Raw genomic sequence first — 16,190 nt, forward strand, 5'->3', positions numbered from 1 at the left:
CCAGATGCAAATGCCAGAGCAATCCAGCCTGACAGCTGTCACAAACCACTGAACCACACTGATCCGTGGGAGTGATTGATACATGCATAAAGACAAGAAGAGACGCTAGTTGGGGAAAACAAAAGCAAGACATCCAAAACATGGATTCAAGTCAGAGGGACAAAACCAGGTTCTTGTAATCCAAGCAGTGGCGGAGAGGCCCCAGAGAACGCTGATTAGCAGTTTGTTACACAGACAGGTTCAGACTGATCTGGTTTCTAAACCCAGCACTACTCACCCCTGCAGAGACTTTCAACAAATCTACTAAGATCTGTGAGTTTCAGTTTCCTAATCTAAAAAGCGGGACTGTTTTTAACTCATCTCGTATAGTAGGAAGTGTGAATTATGGAGAGAACATAACCACATAGTTTTCTGTGACTTTATTCTTATGAGAAAAACTTCACAAATTAAGTTTAACAGAGTTTAATTGAATAATGAACAATTCATGATCAAGAAGTCCCAGAACCAAAACAAGCTCAGGAAAACACATGGTTAGATAAAATTTAAGAACAAAGAAATTTAAAACAGAGCCGAAGTCCATAAACAGGTGAACTGGTTACAACTTGGGTTTTTGCCTTATTTGAATAGAGGTAAACAGTTTACCACCTGTGACTGATGCAAACACAGCCATAGTGATTGACTGAATATAGTCTTAAATTAGATTTTCCACTCATTTACATACTAAGTAACATTGTAGTTTGTTACAAAAAGACTCAAACAAGTACGGATGTTTTCTCTGGCCAAATTTAGTTTGATTTAACAGACTTTAAAACTTTAAGGACTACATTTTGGAACCAAGAAGGCTAGTTGAATAGACTGGGGCACCTATTTTTGAGAAAAACAGCAAATATACAGAACAGATGCTACCACGATCCTATGGTACACCAGAGCAGACATCACTAATCCATCATAGCATCCTTTCATTCTGTACCTGAGTGTGGCTTCCTAATGTTTCTCAACACAGTGTTCCGAGTGGCTAGGACCAAGTCAGATCATGCTCTTTGGCCAGTTCTTTAGCTGCACACTGAAATTGCTCAGTTCTCTCTAGAAAGGGCCCAGGAATGCATATATTCTCAAAGCTTTCCAGGTAACATGGCTCTTGAAAACATTTTTTACAGGATTAATTACCACTACAAAGCAAAACTTGGATCGAGAAGTACAGGCCAGGTACGAGATCGTGGTGGAGGCACGAGATGCCCAGGGCCTCCGAGGAGAATCAGGCACAGCCACCGTGCTGATCATTCTGCAAGATATCAATGACAACTTCCCCATCTTCACTCAGCGTGAGCCCCTCCCCTAGGGCCCTGGGCAGGTGGGAGTTGGGATTCTCCAACTTAATGATTTTGGAGTCAAGGAGAGGTTCCCCAAATCCATCTACCTCTCTTCCACCCCAGACAAATCATTGAGGTGTGGGAGGGGCCCTGTTTCTATCCCTGCACCACACTTTCAAACCCATCATTTCCTGGTCATGGTCTTGCCACAGGCCAGAGGGTGATCACACTTCCTCCTGGATACCACCACTGTGCCCAGAGCAAACTAGGAGATAGGAACAGTTTCACCCAGACTCCATGGGCGCAGGAAATCTCAGGCTCCAGTTAGAAAACCCCCATGAGCCAACGAGCAGGGGTACAGCCCAGACTGGGTCCTGACCCCACTCACAAATTGATTCTGCCTCAAAAAATGTCTGACCAGAACTCTTCTCATGCCATGAGTGAGGTTGTGTTCATTGCAGCCTCCAAGTGCTGATATAAATCAGAGGCTCACCCAGCCCAAAGATAGGCCAGTTCTCCTGAAATGGCCTTGTGGGCATGGTGTAAGCCCCCCAAAGGCCAGACCTATCTCTTTGATCAATTGATTGATCCCCTAGCAAAGTGCCTGTCACCATCGGGTGTTTAATAACTACTTGTTGGATGAATGGAGGGAGGGATGGATAGACAGAATACACTGCTTTGCCTTAGGACTCAGAATCCCAAGGGTATTAATAGTATTCTTACTGCCTTTATTTAATTGCATCATTTCTCGTATCACAATATAGTAGGATAGTATGCTTTGTCTATCTTGTTGACTCGATGCTGTTTGGGGCATCTATTTGCAGCGGCCGTGTACACATTTGAGGTACCTGAAGACACTCGTGTGGGCAGCTCTGTGGGCTCTCTGTTTGTTGAGGACCCAGATGAACCTCAGAACAGGATGACCAAGTTTGAAATCGTGCAGGGCGAGTACAGAGACACCTTCTCCATCGAGACAGACCCCACCCGCAACGAGGGCATCATCAAGCCCAAAAAGGTTTGTAGGACTGCAAAAATGACATCAGACATAGATCTTGGTGCTCACAAGGTCCACAGGACCTGTCCAGAGGCTCCCCCTGAGCCAGAAGCCATCAGTGGAGAACACTCAGGATTGGCCCGGTGTTGACTGTGCCATGGAGACTCACACAGTATCTCAAGCAGGGTTACTCCCAGATAGACCTAGAGGCAGTGATTTGGGTATGACTTGGGAGGTGACCCCAAGAAGTCCAAGGAGAAATGATAGGTTAAGTAAAAAGTAGGTAGTATGGAACTCATCAATGAGCAGGTAGAGAAGTAGGGCCCAGCCTCATGCAGGATACCTGGAGACCATGTAGAACCTGTCTCAGAGCTGCAGCAGCTGAGGAAAGGAGCTTGGGTGTTGATACAGCAACCCCTCGAGTGTTGATGGATCACTGTTCCTGAGACACTGACTCCCTGGCATCTTCTGAGTGGCCCTGTGTCTCAGCCAGTTGAAAGCCACCAACAGATAGGAAAACTAAACATGCCAGGGGACACAAGTAGCCATAGAACATGGTTACTGTTGACAGAAGGCCAGACTGAATTGGAGGATGTGGGAGGAGTCCTGGGAGGGCATCAAAGTGCCTCTAGAATGTTTTCGAAGAAGGCTGGGGATCCAGAACCTGAATCCTTCCTGGGGCAGCCCCATCTGGATACCAGAGACACAAGGGGGAGACATGCAGCCTCTAGAATCCACGAAGCATTCAGTGATCAGGGAAGGCTGATGCATGTACCCCCTAAAATATAACTGCAGTTCCGTGCTACAGAGCAATATCAGGCAGGGGGGCAGTTCTTCTTCAGCAGGGGACTCTAAGAGGACATGTGATTACCTTCTCGTTGACTTCTTGAGGAACGAATAGGAGTTTGCCACATGGGCAAGCACAGGAGAATCCTCTTGAGCAAAGATGTAAAGAAAAGGCAGGACAGTGAGAGCCTGACAGTGGCTCACCCACGAATTCATGATCCACTTGAGAGCAGGACTGTGGCTGATGGACCACATGGCCTCTATACTTGGCACAGAGCCAGGGCTAGGAGCTGCCCTGAGACTGGTGAAATGAAACAAAAGAGTTAAAGATAAGCACCAGGCCCGGGTACTCTCTTAATGACCTTGGAAATACCACTATCCAGATTACAGTGTCCAGCAGATGTCATTCTAGTAGCACCTTGTAGGATGCCTGACAATCATATGGTGTATGCTTGACTCAAGGCAGGTATCACTGTGTTTTTTCCTTCTGTAGCCCCTGGACTTTGAGTTCATCCAAAAATACTCCTTTGTCATCGAAGCTACAGACCCCACTATCAACCTCAAATACGTGAGAGGCCTCTCTGGCAAAAACAAAGCCCAAGTCATCATCAACATCTTGGATGTGGACGAGCCCCCTGTCTTCCAAAAGCGCTTCTACCACTTCCGGTTGAAGGAGAACCAGAAGAAACATCTGGTCGGTTCGGTGCTGGCCAAGGACCCCGACAAGGCCGGGAACAAAATTGAGTAAGGAGAGTGGGCATGTGAATGACCACGACAGGGACCAGCAGAGCTTTGATGGTCTTATTCCTGCTGATCTGAGCCCAAAACTCAGAGAAAGAAACTGGCTGCTCCCACACTTGCATGGGAAGTGGCAGAGGCAGGACTAGACATCTGACCCCTTCCCACTAATGTTCATGGCCTCCTGCGGTCTCATCCTGCCACGGCACCCCACCCTGCATGGCTTACAGCAACTATTTTAATTTTACCCACATGACATTTTCCAATTTATCCCATTTCAACGTTTGGCTCTTAGTTCCATGTTGCCTGGCTTTGATTTTGCCAATCCTGTTTCCGTGTTCTTCTTATTTGCCTGATATAAGTTGTCCGCCCTTCACTTTTAACATTTCTAGGTCGTTTCACATTAAGTTGTCTCTTGGAAACAGAATACTCTTAGGTTTGTTTCTTAATGTAAACTGCCAAGCTTCTGTGTTCAACCTATTTACATTTTTCGTCATAAGTATTATGTTTGATCTTACTTCTTTTATCTCTTTGTTTTATATTTCTCAGTTGTAAGTTTTTTCTTGGTTCTCATCTGTGCTATAAAATTCTTTCTCTCTCAGATATGTGGATGGATTGCATACATTAGAGCTTCTACCAATGAGATTTATATCCATCTATGAACATTTTAAATGTTTTTCTAAAGCATACACACACACACACACACACACACACACACACACCACCGCTTTTATATATATGATAAAGAAATTAATAGCTTCATTTGAAATCCTCCAAACCAGATTTTTACTTTTTAATAAGACTTTTTCTAGGGTAAGTTTTCTCAAAAAAATTTAAGTATATCACCCACTGATTTTTGTGCGTGATATATTTCCTTAGTTCTTGCATATTTACCAAAAAAAAAAAAACCTTAGTCCTTTCTTTTTTTAAGACCTGAGTATCCTCATGCATCTTCAGATTATAGATTCTCTCCTTCAAAATGCTATTAGTATGTTCTAACATTTAATTTTGTGGGGTCATCTAGCTTAATAACGATGTCTCTTTCTTCAAAAGGAATTTTTTTTTACTGAGCTTCTGAGCTCGTTAGTTTCTTCACGTAATGTGAAATTCCACCTAAACATTTTCTAAAATTATGCCTGATATCAATGACACCTTTTAATCTATAGACTCAGATCTTTCTTCAGATGAGGAAAGTGTTCTCTTTTTATATTTTTGTCATATCTTATGGTAAGTTTGATCTTGAAGCTTCCTCAGTAATAGCAAAAATTTTCATTGCGTGTATGTGTGTGCGTGTGTGTTTATGTGTGTGTGTGTGTGTGTGTGTGTGTGTGTGTGTGTGTGTACACATTCATCTCTTTTTTTTTCCTGGAAGGTTTCTTCACATTTTTCATTCCCAAATTTCTCTATTATTATTTTTATCTCTTCCAGCTCTTTTTGCATTTCCTCCTGGCTATTGCTCACATATCTTTTCATTAATCAAAGCAAACAACCTCAACTGTGATATGGTTGACTACGGTGTCACCTGCTTAGCTCTGTGACTGGTGACGTCTCAGGAACCTCATTCACTCCTAGCTCTGCAGTATCACCCAGACCAGATCTCACCTCATGACGCCGAGTCCTTTGGTGTCGATATTGAGTCTAAGCCACTGGAGAGGAAGCTGGGGAAGGGTGGTGGGGACAGACCCTGAAGAGCCTCTGTCATGCTGAGAATTTTGACTTAGTTAAAAAATAATAGTGGAAAACCATAAAACCCTCTCCTTGGCAGATACACCATCCGCAAGACCAGCGACAAGGGCCAATTCTTCCGAATAACCAAGCAGGGTGACATTTACAGTGAGAAACAACTGGACAGAGAAATCCACCCCTGGTACAACCTGACTGTGGAGGCCAATGAGCTGGATTCTAATGGTGAGTAGCCCCATCTCGCAGAAGGCTTGAGCTCTTCTTTGTTTCTCCCATTCTTCCAAAATGGCCATCATCTGTCACTTGGGATCACTAGAGGTATTACAAGCTCTGATGAAGCACTCTTTGGCTATGTCACCGGAGACTTTTCTAGAAGTGTGGACTCTTACTTCCATCCTAGGCTAAATAAAAATTTTATGCCTATCAAGAGTTTGAGAAGCACTGTTACAAAACTGGGAATGTAGTATAGATGCTCCTGTGATGAAAATTATCTAAGGTACCTGCTAGACACTGGGCTTCTCAGACTCTTCCCTGAGGATTCTGATCCAGTGAACAAAGATGGGGACAAGGATATACACTATCAAGCACCACATGGTTCTGATTACCAAAGGTGTTTGCAAAATGCTCTTAGGTGGCATAGCTGTTTGCACTGGTTAATGGGCTAAAATCAAAATCTGAAGCAGCTTTCAATTTGAGGTTGTTAGATTTCCAAAAATTATGTAGTTTCTACCTGAGGCAACGGCAAGTGTCAGGGGCTTTGTAACTCTGACATATATGAGGAAATCACAAACAGCCAGAAGAAAAACTAATATTCACATGATCCCTAGGATCTCACTGGGGTACAGAGAGAAGTAAATTTTTATTTAAGTAATTACATAACTGTTTCATTATTAAATTATATTTATTAATTGAATTAAAATGTTTTAAAATGCACTTAAATTGTTTACCTTTTTAATCTTACAGGTCATGTAAATTTTCTCATATAAATTTCCTACATGTTAGCAAATGTCCTTATGTCTGAAGATTTACCCCACCCCATCTTCCTCCACTTTCCTTTATCCAGAATGTCATCCCTGGTCTCTCTTCCAAAGGTCTATAGTGCCATCTTCCTGCAAAGAGTGACCTCCACCAGACATCCTGCCAATCTACCCATCTAAACATCTTTCACCCCGCAGAGGCCAGCATCAGCTGAGCCCACTGTGGTGACAGTGCCTTCTCTCTGCAGGGAAACTCACGGGGAAAGAATCTATTGTGCAGGTCCACGTTGAAGTTTTAGATGAGAATGACAATGCCCCAGAGTTTGCTCAGCCCTATGACCCAAGAGTGTGTGAGAATGCAGTCCAAGGCAAGGTGAGTCTGGCTGAGTGGGAGGGAGACAGTGTCCCCGGGGACAGATTCAAGGGCAGAGTTCCACTGAGCTTAATGGAAGGTGCAACAGCACTGAGAATGTACGGTTACCCCATTTTACAGCTAGAGAAAGTGAGAGATTCCTGGAGAGAAGTTTAGTGGGGGTAGGGGCATACAGGACAGTAGTAGAAGAAATGGCCTTGTGGAAACCATCCAGTTAGGTGTTGCAGCTGAGCGACAGCTATGCTCAGGTCTAAACTCATAGTCTCTATTGCTGAACCCCAGACCACCCGAACACAATGACCAACCCCTGTCTCCCACATTCCAGCTTGTTGTGCAGATCTCCGCAGTAGACAAGGACGTAACTCCACAAAATGTCAAGTTCAAGTTTGCCCTGGGCACTGACAACAGCAACTTCACCCTCATAGACAATCGCGGTAAGCATCTATCCGAGCAATGAGCTGGCTCCTAGCAGGGTGGAGTGAGGTTGAGTCTGAAAGCACTAAAGTTAAGGACTAGGCCAACAAGGGGTGACAAGTCTTCATGGGGATTTGCATATCATGAAGTATTTTTTTGTGCAACTCCTGTCACACACACTGCACACTGGTTCAATGATCAGAGTCACCCTGGCCAAACTGCCCACTCCATGTGGTCTCCCAAAGATGCTCAGGTCAGGAGGAATGCAGAATAGATATGACAGTGCAGACAGCCTGGTCAGCTTACTAGCCAGTTGGGTGTTTTTCCACACCAGCAACTCCGGGCTTTGGTGCCTCACTGAAATTACAAATTGCTATAGGACATAGAATTTTGAGGTCACCACCAAAGCATGCATACTACAAATAAGAAGTCATAAATCCCAGAAATACAGTAAATTTTAATTCAGTTACGATGGCTGCTTACCACCAAGTGGCCCCTAAACAGGATCTGGTCCACCAGTCACCGCACAGCACAGCACATCTGGTTGACCAAAGTTCAGAGAGTCCTGTGAGGTCAGTAGTAACCAATTGGCTCTTCTAATGAATACGTGCTTATCCAAGTGATGATGGTAAGCTGATTTAAGCTGATTTAAAGATAAGGAACCTCTGAAATTTCCTCAGGAAAATAGAGAAAATCTTATTTAGGCCTAAGGGGGGGGGGGCTGTCTCTGTTTGTCCCTGGTTGGCAAGACTATTGCCATCTTTGGAGAAGGCTAGGGAACAGGGCTCAGAAACTTAGGGTCAGACCCAGAGTCACATGATCAGTTACAGAGTCACCATGTGAGGCCATGAATGCTCCTGAGGAAGGCTGCGTGCACACATGGATGCAGAAACTGGCCATGATGTGCTGATAACTGATGACAGACAATCCAACACTCAGGCGTCTTGAGTAGTGTCTTAGTTACTTTTCTCACTGGAGAGAAAAAAAATACCCAACACTCAATGTTAAAGGAGGAAAGGTTCATTTCAGCTCACAATCTGTAGACGCTTCAATCCCTAGTCAGCGGGCTCCAAGGCAGGGCAGCACGGTGGAGGGGCATCACAGAGGAGAAAGAGTTAATGGTGTGGCAGGAGGAAGCAGCAAGCAGCAGTGTGGCAGTCTGCCCTCCCTCTCTCCCTTTATATTCCATCTAGGCTACAGGCCTACTGATTGGTGCCATCCACACTCAGGATGGGGCTTCCATTATCCACAGCCTGAATCCCAGCACCACACCTTTAATCCACATTCACACATCCTAGTCTGGCCGCCTCCCAAACTTCCCACCTATGACTGCATGAGGCTTTGGGAGAACGTCTAGCTGCAAGCCATAAGTAGTAAATAATATATCAGAACTCCCTGTCATCCAACCCCCAATGTCAACCTGAAATGGACGTGGTAGTGCAATGAGGTAGAACACTTAAGGGCCTCCCCAAAGACACCCCAGATGCAGTCAGGAGATGAGCGTGTTGGTCTGAGTCACTTACATTCTGAATGTCAAAATCTCTAATTTCTCCCATGAAGTGTCAATGGCATATAACTTATTTTCAATCATAATAGACTTAAAACTGAAATGAAATTACAGATAATGAAATGGAATTGGCTTTCATTCGCAATTCTTGACTTTCACCTGGCTCCCAAGTGTTCCTTCCTGAGTGGCTAAGTAAATCCTCAAACCATCAACTTCACAACCTCCCAGGAATCTGCAAAGGGCAGAGTACTCTGTGGTGTGTGTGTGTGTGTGTGTGTGTGTGTGTGTGTGTGTGTATGCGTGTGTGTGTGTGTGTGTGTGTATGCGTGTGTGTGTGTGTTGTCACAGTGAAGTGAAGGGAGGGGCCTAAAAATCAGGATGCTTATAAAGCTCTCTGGGGGATTCTTATGTCAAAAATGAGTGACTATGCCTCAGTAGGGGTGACAACTGTTTGGACAAAGTACACTGCCCATTGCAGACTGCCAAGGAGCCCTCAGTGACAAATCCAATCATTCTCTCCGTCCCCCAGGGAATGAGGGCATTATTTTTACTGCTGCAATCTCCTTTATAATGATAGATTTTCAGAGATAGCAAAAACAGTTCTAGAAGCTAGGCTAATGCTAAGCGACATTTCCCAATTGCTTGCGAAAGTTTGAAATACTAATTAGTCGTGCCAGTGAAAAGTCCCTGTAATTGCAGTGGGGTTGGGGAAAACAAGGGCATATGTGTATCAGTTGACCACACAGGAAAGCGAGGATTTTACTCTCTGGCTTAGCCATTCTTCCAGGCTGGGTCAAGGCAGCCACCCCAAACATCTCCTCCGCAAGGAAAAGGCTTGTGTGCACATGACTAAAACTGGAGAGTAAATGCAACAGGCAGGGATCAGCAAGGACCTGGTGTGGCGAAGGAGGGCTCACTGGAGGAGGAGGCAGCTGTTCCATGGTATAAGACACTCCCACACAGCTCACTCTCTGGCCTTGGTGATTCCAGATAACACGGCCAACATCACAGTCAAGTATGGCCCATTTGACCGGGATCATGCCAAGTTCCACTACTTGCCTGTGCTCATCTCGGACAATGGGTCCCCAAGCCTAACGAGCACCAACACACTGACTGTGGTCGTGTGCAAGTGCAACCAGCAGGGCACGTTTACCTTCTGTGAGGAGGCGGTCGCGCAGGTGGGCGTCAGCATCCAGGCACTGGTGGCCATCTTCCTCTGCATCCTCACCATCGCAGGTCAGTGTCTTATGGGCCGGCCAGGGACACCTGGGGCTTCCCTCTGCAGAGCACTGGGGCCAGGGTACCACCTCAGCCTCAGGGCTCCAGAACTTCAGCCACCTGGCTGCCGGGGGGGGGGGGGGGGGGGACAGGGTGCAAGACCCCTCCCCACTCTTCCAGCAACTCCACTTCAAAATAACCAGTGAATGGTGGGGGCAGCCTGGGGCTAGAGCGCTTGCCTAGCATATGTGAGGTCCTTTTTTTTTTTTTTTTTTTTTTTTTTTTTAATTTAAAAGGAAAAAGAGAAAAACACAAAACAAAACAAAGCGGTGTAAGGGTACACGTAATACAGAACTACAAAAAAAAAAAACAGTAAGAAATCACCTGTTAATAGATTACATATTATCATCTTAGAAATAGTTGCTCAAATCACAGTATCAAAGATTACAAAGTGGACATTCAAACAGAGAGACTGCAAACAGCTGTGTTCAATGATCCAAAAACAATAATATAGGTGAGGTCCTTGATTAGATACCCAGCATCACACACACACAAAAAAAATAGTAATAATAAGCTATTTTTGGCATGTATGCATTCAGTGTCAGTAAACACATTTTGAAAACTTACTCTAAGCCAAACACTGTTCTGGGCATTTATTTACATAAAACCTATTTTTAATTTCAAAAAATGCTAAAATGGAAAGTTTTAAAACTCTTCGTTTACATTGTCACCAGGCTTTATTTTTTCATCTTACAGAACTCTTCCAGTTTTGATATTTATTTACTTTTCCTCCTTTGGGGCTCATGTGTATTTAGAGCATTCCAAGGGCTCAGGAAGCAGATGCTGGGTGCAAGTGGCTTTTTGGAAAGTGCTCCCTGGAGACCCCCTAAGGAAAGAGAGAAGAGGGCAGCTTGTGAGGCTGAGTTGTCACCAGAGTTATCTGCGGTGACGGCTTCCTCCCCATGAAGGGCAGAGAGGCACCAGCTCCGGTCCTGATGGCTGCAGGACCCTCCCAGGGGTGTGGGTTCTCCTGTCATTTACCTGCCAGGGGGACTCAGCAGTCAGCCCTCGGGGATCAGATCGGCCTGTGCACCACATCACCTGCTGTGAGGCAGGTTTTCCCTGCCAGTGGCTGCCCAGGTATGCCCCCTCCCAGGGCTTCTGTGACACCCCCAGTTAATAATAACAATAATGGCACCCACAGAATTGATTTGGCCTCCAGACCATCCTCCCAAATATAAGCAGAGCAGAGACATCATCATTTCCATTTTACAAGGAAACTAAGGCTCAGGTTGGGGACTCCCTGGGCACCCCAACTTCCCTCAGGTATGTGACAGCTTGTAAAGTACTTGAGGCTGAGACAGAGCCCAGGGAGATGACCTGAGCCCAATTTTGGAGGTTGTCTATGTTACATAGTCCACCCCTGCAGGGACATCAAAGACCCACACACAGCTGCACCTCAGGGCCTCCAGCGCTGCCAGGAGCACCAGCATCTGCACCACTACCTGGCCACAGCACTCTGGGCTCAGTCAGCTCAGCTGTAAAATAGGAATAATAGTACTTATGCTGGACGGGACATGGTGGCTCACACCTGTAAAACCAGCCACTTGGAGGGCACGGGGGAGCTCAGGCAGTTGGGTCACAAGATCAAGCCCAGCCTGAGAACCTTAGCAACTTAGTGAGCCCTGACTTAAGGAATTTTTTTAAAAGGCTGGGGATGTGGCTTGGTGTAGGCCCTGTCTTCAATCTCCAGTACCACAATAAATAAATTAATAAATAAGAGAATGTAGCTCGGTGGTAGAGCATTCCTGGCTTTAAATTCCAGTACCACCAAAAAAATAAAATCTACACTGAGTGAGGTATTATTAGCATCTGCCTGGGTAATGCCAGGTAGTCTATAAAGTAGGTGCTCAGAAGAGCGGGTGCTGCTACGTCGTGTCTATCAGCACAGTTATCCAGCTATTATCATCACAGTTTCAACAAAGCAATAGTTCAAAATCCTGGCACCTGAAGTTCCAGCTCTGCCCCTTTCTGCCATTCTTACCCCACCTGTGGTCTCCTGGCTTTTGGAGATGACATGCATGAAAGGGTGTGCCATCCTGGCATGAGGGGACAGGAAATAAAGATTCGAGTCACGGGGTGCAGACTGCAGAAGCAAATGGACTTCAGGAAGCCCCACCCTGTTCCTCCCCTCCTCTGACTTCAGCCTGTGGAGACCAAGAGTGTGGTTGGGGTGGGGACCAGGAGCCTGTCTCGTGGGTAGGGGGTGGACCCACCAGGTGTATGGAACACACCAGTCCTGGAGGAGTCCCTTGAGCCCAGGCTGGGCCCGGAACTTGGGAGCCAAAGAAGGATAGATGAATGCAGGGACTCCTCCCGCAGCCTGTCTGACCCTCTTCTGTCTCTCCCTGGTGACCAGTGATCACCCTGCTCATCTTCCTGCGGAGGCGGCTCCGGAAGCAGGCTCATGCCCACGGCAAATGCGTGACTGAGATCCACGAGCAGCTGGTCACCTACGACGAGGAAGGTGGGGGCGAGATGGACACCACCAGCTATGATGTGTCCGTGCTCAACTCCGTGCGGTCTGGCACCACCAAGGCCCCACTGTCCATGATGGACGCCCGGCCACCCATGTACTCCAAGGTGCAGAAGCCGCCGCGGCTGGCGCCTGGGATGCACGGTGGGCCTGGGGAGATGGCCACAATGATTGAGGTGAAGAAGGATGAGGCAGACCACGACGGTGGGGTCCCGCCCTATGATACACTGCACATCTACGACTACGAGGGTTCTGAGTCTATCGCAGAGTCGCTCAGCTCCCTGGGCACTGATTCGACCGACTCTGACATTGATTATGACTTCCTCAATGACTGGGGACCCAGGTTCAAGATGCTGGCAGAGCTGTATGGCTCCAACCCCTGGGACGAGATGGTATATTAGGGGTCACAGAGCTCTGACCCTGGGAACTAAAACCCACAGCAGCCCCAGCCAGTCAGACAGTAGACATCAAACCTTCCAGAGTGGCACTGACTCCCCAGCCCAGCAGTCCTTCCTTGTGGGTGCCAAAGACCTTACCATGCCCAGGGAACCAAGCTCCAGACCCCTGAAATACCCAGGAATGTATTTCAGTGATGGCTACTCCACAAATGCTGGAAAAGCAGGGCTACTGTACTGTTGACAATGGAATATCACTATGCCACAGATCTAACTCAAAGACATTCTTTGGCTGGGCAAAGCTGCCAGGCCAATCAGCCTGGGTTCAACTGCCAGCAGAATCTTCCCTTGATGTCACTGAAGGCCCTGGGTGAAGCTAGTATGATCCTGGTGACTCTGCCTGGTGGCAGTGGGGTGGCCAGTGTGGCCTGTGGAACAAGACTCTGCAGCTCAGTTCCAAGGGAGACTGTGACAATCCATCACGCTGCTGTCTAGCACCCTGGTTCTGCTGTGAACCCTCACAGTCTCCCACTGTTCCCCAGCGCCTCCCCAGGCCTATCAAGAGGGAGGAAGGGTCCACATGGCAGCTCCTTTCCTTGGGCCCTACAGTGACCTTGCTGGCCTGGCACTCCAGGAACTGTGCTGTGCTGAGCATTGACACATTCAGCCAAATTCAGGGAAATGGCTTGTTGAACTTGAAGCAACTGTGAATTCATCCTGTAGAGACAGTGGTGATCAAGAGTGACAGATCACAGGGTGAAGGCCACCTCCATACCCGCTGCCTTTGGAGAGGGCTTAGGATAGCTGAGACCCTGATCTGACACTCATTGACACTCACCTGGTCTGACACCCCTGCCTCACCTGGTCAGTCCTGCTCTTTCCTCTTCTCTCTCTCATCTCTTGACTTGGAAGCAGCCAAGATGTGGCTCCCAACAAGTCCAGCAATGCTGATACCAAACACAGACAGCGGACTGTGTGACGTGACGGAGCCTGCCATCTGCCTTTATGTCTTGTTGCCAAGTCTCAGGGAACCGGCCCTCAGGCACACCTGCAGAAGGCGAGGCCCCACCCTGCCCCGCTCTGCAGATCCTGGTCTCTGTGTGGCCCTAAGAGAGCTGTGTTTGGAATTTCCAACTCAAACATGCCTTAACGAGGTGGCATCCAGACAGAGAGAGTAGGGGAAGAGACCAGGCTCCAGCTCACCCTGCATCACAAACCACGCTGCCCACCTTGGGCACAGCCTCTCATACTGCAGGGACCAGAGAGGACACTGACATTATTTTTAACTAATCATTAAGTTTTTTATAATGACTTTTTTTTTTACTAATAATACTTACAAATTTCTAGCTCTCACAAACATATAGAGTAAAGGTTTAGCCTAATAAACATTGTTACTAGATTAACAATTTTAATTCCGGTTTTGTCATTGGACAAACAGTTCCTGTAACCTTCTATTTCCTATCAGTGCTCTGCAAGATAATGATTACATTTTGACCACCCTGGTGCATGAAACATACTGTATTTTTTTATGCCTAAATAAAGAAAATTCTTGAAATTTCTCCATTTTTAGAGCTGATAGTGCTCGTGGGAAACACACACACGCATATACACGTATATATCTCCACCATCCTCAGGGGGCAGGGGGACACCGAAGTCACCTGCACTGTAACAGAAAGAAACACACAGGACCCAACTCTCAGCCAGACTCTGTGCAGGCCTCGCCCCCCATCTGCCTCCTCCTGTCTACACAGCAGCCACGGCCTCTGGTACTTGGACTGCAACACTGTCTGCAAAGGGCAAATGAAGAGCTAGCATCTTTCTCGGGCAACTGTACAGCCCTACCCACACCTGTGGGCTTCTAGATCCCTAGGAATATGCTAGAACCTTTTAAATCCCTTCTGGATGGACAGTCCTCAACTTTTCCTTTTAGAATTCAGAGTCAGCTTCTCATTTGCCCCAGTAGCTCTTGCCAGCCGAGACAGATACATGTTAAAGTCACTGCTGATGGTTTTTAACAAGTGCACCCCAGGGAAAGCCTGCTTGCGTTAAGCTCCAAACCAGGCCAAATAAACAGACTTGCAACTGGGGTCTTCCAGGGAACCACCAATTGACAGCTAACCAAAGCTGGGCTTTGGAGGTGTACCCCCTTTTTTGCCCATTCTGGGGCTGCTGGCTTTCACTCTGATTGTAGAACTACGGAGAGTCAAGGCTACCACTACATGTGGGCGTGGGGAGACAGAACTAGGACAGGTTAAAATGCCACAATGTGCCCCATACCGGCCATTTTTCTTGGATAGACACACCCATTGTTGCCAAGTGTTGTGCTAATTTCCAGAGTTCTGCAAAAAGTTGATTGTGTTCTCGCCGGGATCTTCACTGCTTTCACAGGGAGAGAAGTTCCTCGCCCGCTATTCCTGCTGATGTCACCCTCTCAGGCTGCTTTTGGGGCTCAGTTTTCTTACCTGTCTGAAAGGCCTGCCCCTCAATTTATAGGCTGTACAACCCCTAGAGCTCGCGAGATCTGTCTCCTACTTCCTTTCCCTGTGAGAACTGCCCCTCAGGCCCCAAGTCACCTCCCAGATAATCCCCGTGGCTCCAGCCCTCCCCAGTGGAGCCAGATGCTTTGTTTTGCTCATTTACCCCGAGGTAGGAGGAGTCAACCTCATGAGAAGAGGGCCCACTTCTGAAAGCCAATGACTTTCTGCATTTCACAGACCAAGGTGAGACCCAGAGAAGGGTGCCATGTGGCCAGAGAGACACTGCCAGTTAAGGACAGAATTGTGGCTAGTACCAGCCTCCTAGCTCCCAGTAGCAAGCTAGAGGCCTGTCCAGGACGCACCTTCGGCTCACATTGCGCGGGTCGTGGGAGAAACGACCGCCAGGGGGCGCGGCGTGCCAACAAAAGCGCTTCGCTGGCAGTCATGGCTAATTTCTGCTCCTAGGAGCAGCTGGCCCTGGCGGTTGTATCCTTGGGCTTGTAAGGGTCACGGTGTACCCCACCATGACTCCCAGCCTCTGGGGGCCCTGCTTCACCCAGCTTAGCTGCTCAGTCCTGTCCTACTTTCACCAAGCCAATCCCAGAGGGTTGACTTGTCCCTGCTGGTCCCTGTGGATTCCTGCTGGTCCTGGCTCCAGGCGCCTCCCAGGAAGAAATCCGTATAAATCCCATTCATGACGTGACACACAGAGTATCGCTCTTCTAAAGATCATCTTCAGAGACTTGCGCAGGCTCTATCTGCCACAATGCTAAATTCAGTAT

At 47.2% G+C, this 16,190-nt stretch overlaps 1 protein-coding gene across 2 annotated transcripts in view; it reads left to right on the forward strand.

Moving 5' to 3' along the window:
* The window catches only part of Cdh5 (cadherin 5), a 33,871-nt gene extending 19,381 nt beyond the window's left edge, over nucleotides 1-14,490 (forward strand). For both annotated transcript variants that reach the window (XM_063247446.1, XM_063247447.1), the window contains 8 exons: nucleotides 1,158-1,322; nucleotides 2,135-2,325; nucleotides 3,584-3,834; nucleotides 5,594-5,736; nucleotides 6,737-6,861; nucleotides 7,187-7,295; nucleotides 9,773-10,018; nucleotides 12,420-14,490. In XM_063247446.1, the coding sequence (XP_063103516.1) occupies nucleotides 1,158-1,322; nucleotides 2,135-2,325; nucleotides 3,584-3,834; nucleotides 5,594-5,736; nucleotides 6,737-6,861; nucleotides 7,187-7,295; nucleotides 9,773-10,018; nucleotides 12,420-12,937 (1,748 nt within the window). In that variant the 3' untranslated portion in view covers nucleotides 12,938-14,490. The remainder of the gene's footprint in view (nucleotides 1-1,157; nucleotides 1,323-2,134; nucleotides 2,326-3,583; nucleotides 3,835-5,593; nucleotides 5,737-6,736; nucleotides 6,862-7,186; nucleotides 7,296-9,772; nucleotides 10,019-12,419) is intronic.
* Nucleotides 14,491-16,190: the final 1,700 nt, after the last annotated feature.

This window comes from Cavia porcellus, unplaced genomic scaffold (genome assembly GCF_034190915.1).
Source record: "Cavia porcellus strain 051 isolate PalLab524CR breed Dunkin Hartley unplaced genomic scaffold, mCavPor4.1 scaffold_4, whole genome shotgun sequence".
Taxonomy (NCBI): domain Eukaryota; kingdom Metazoa; phylum Chordata; class Mammalia; order Rodentia; family Caviidae; genus Cavia; species Cavia porcellus.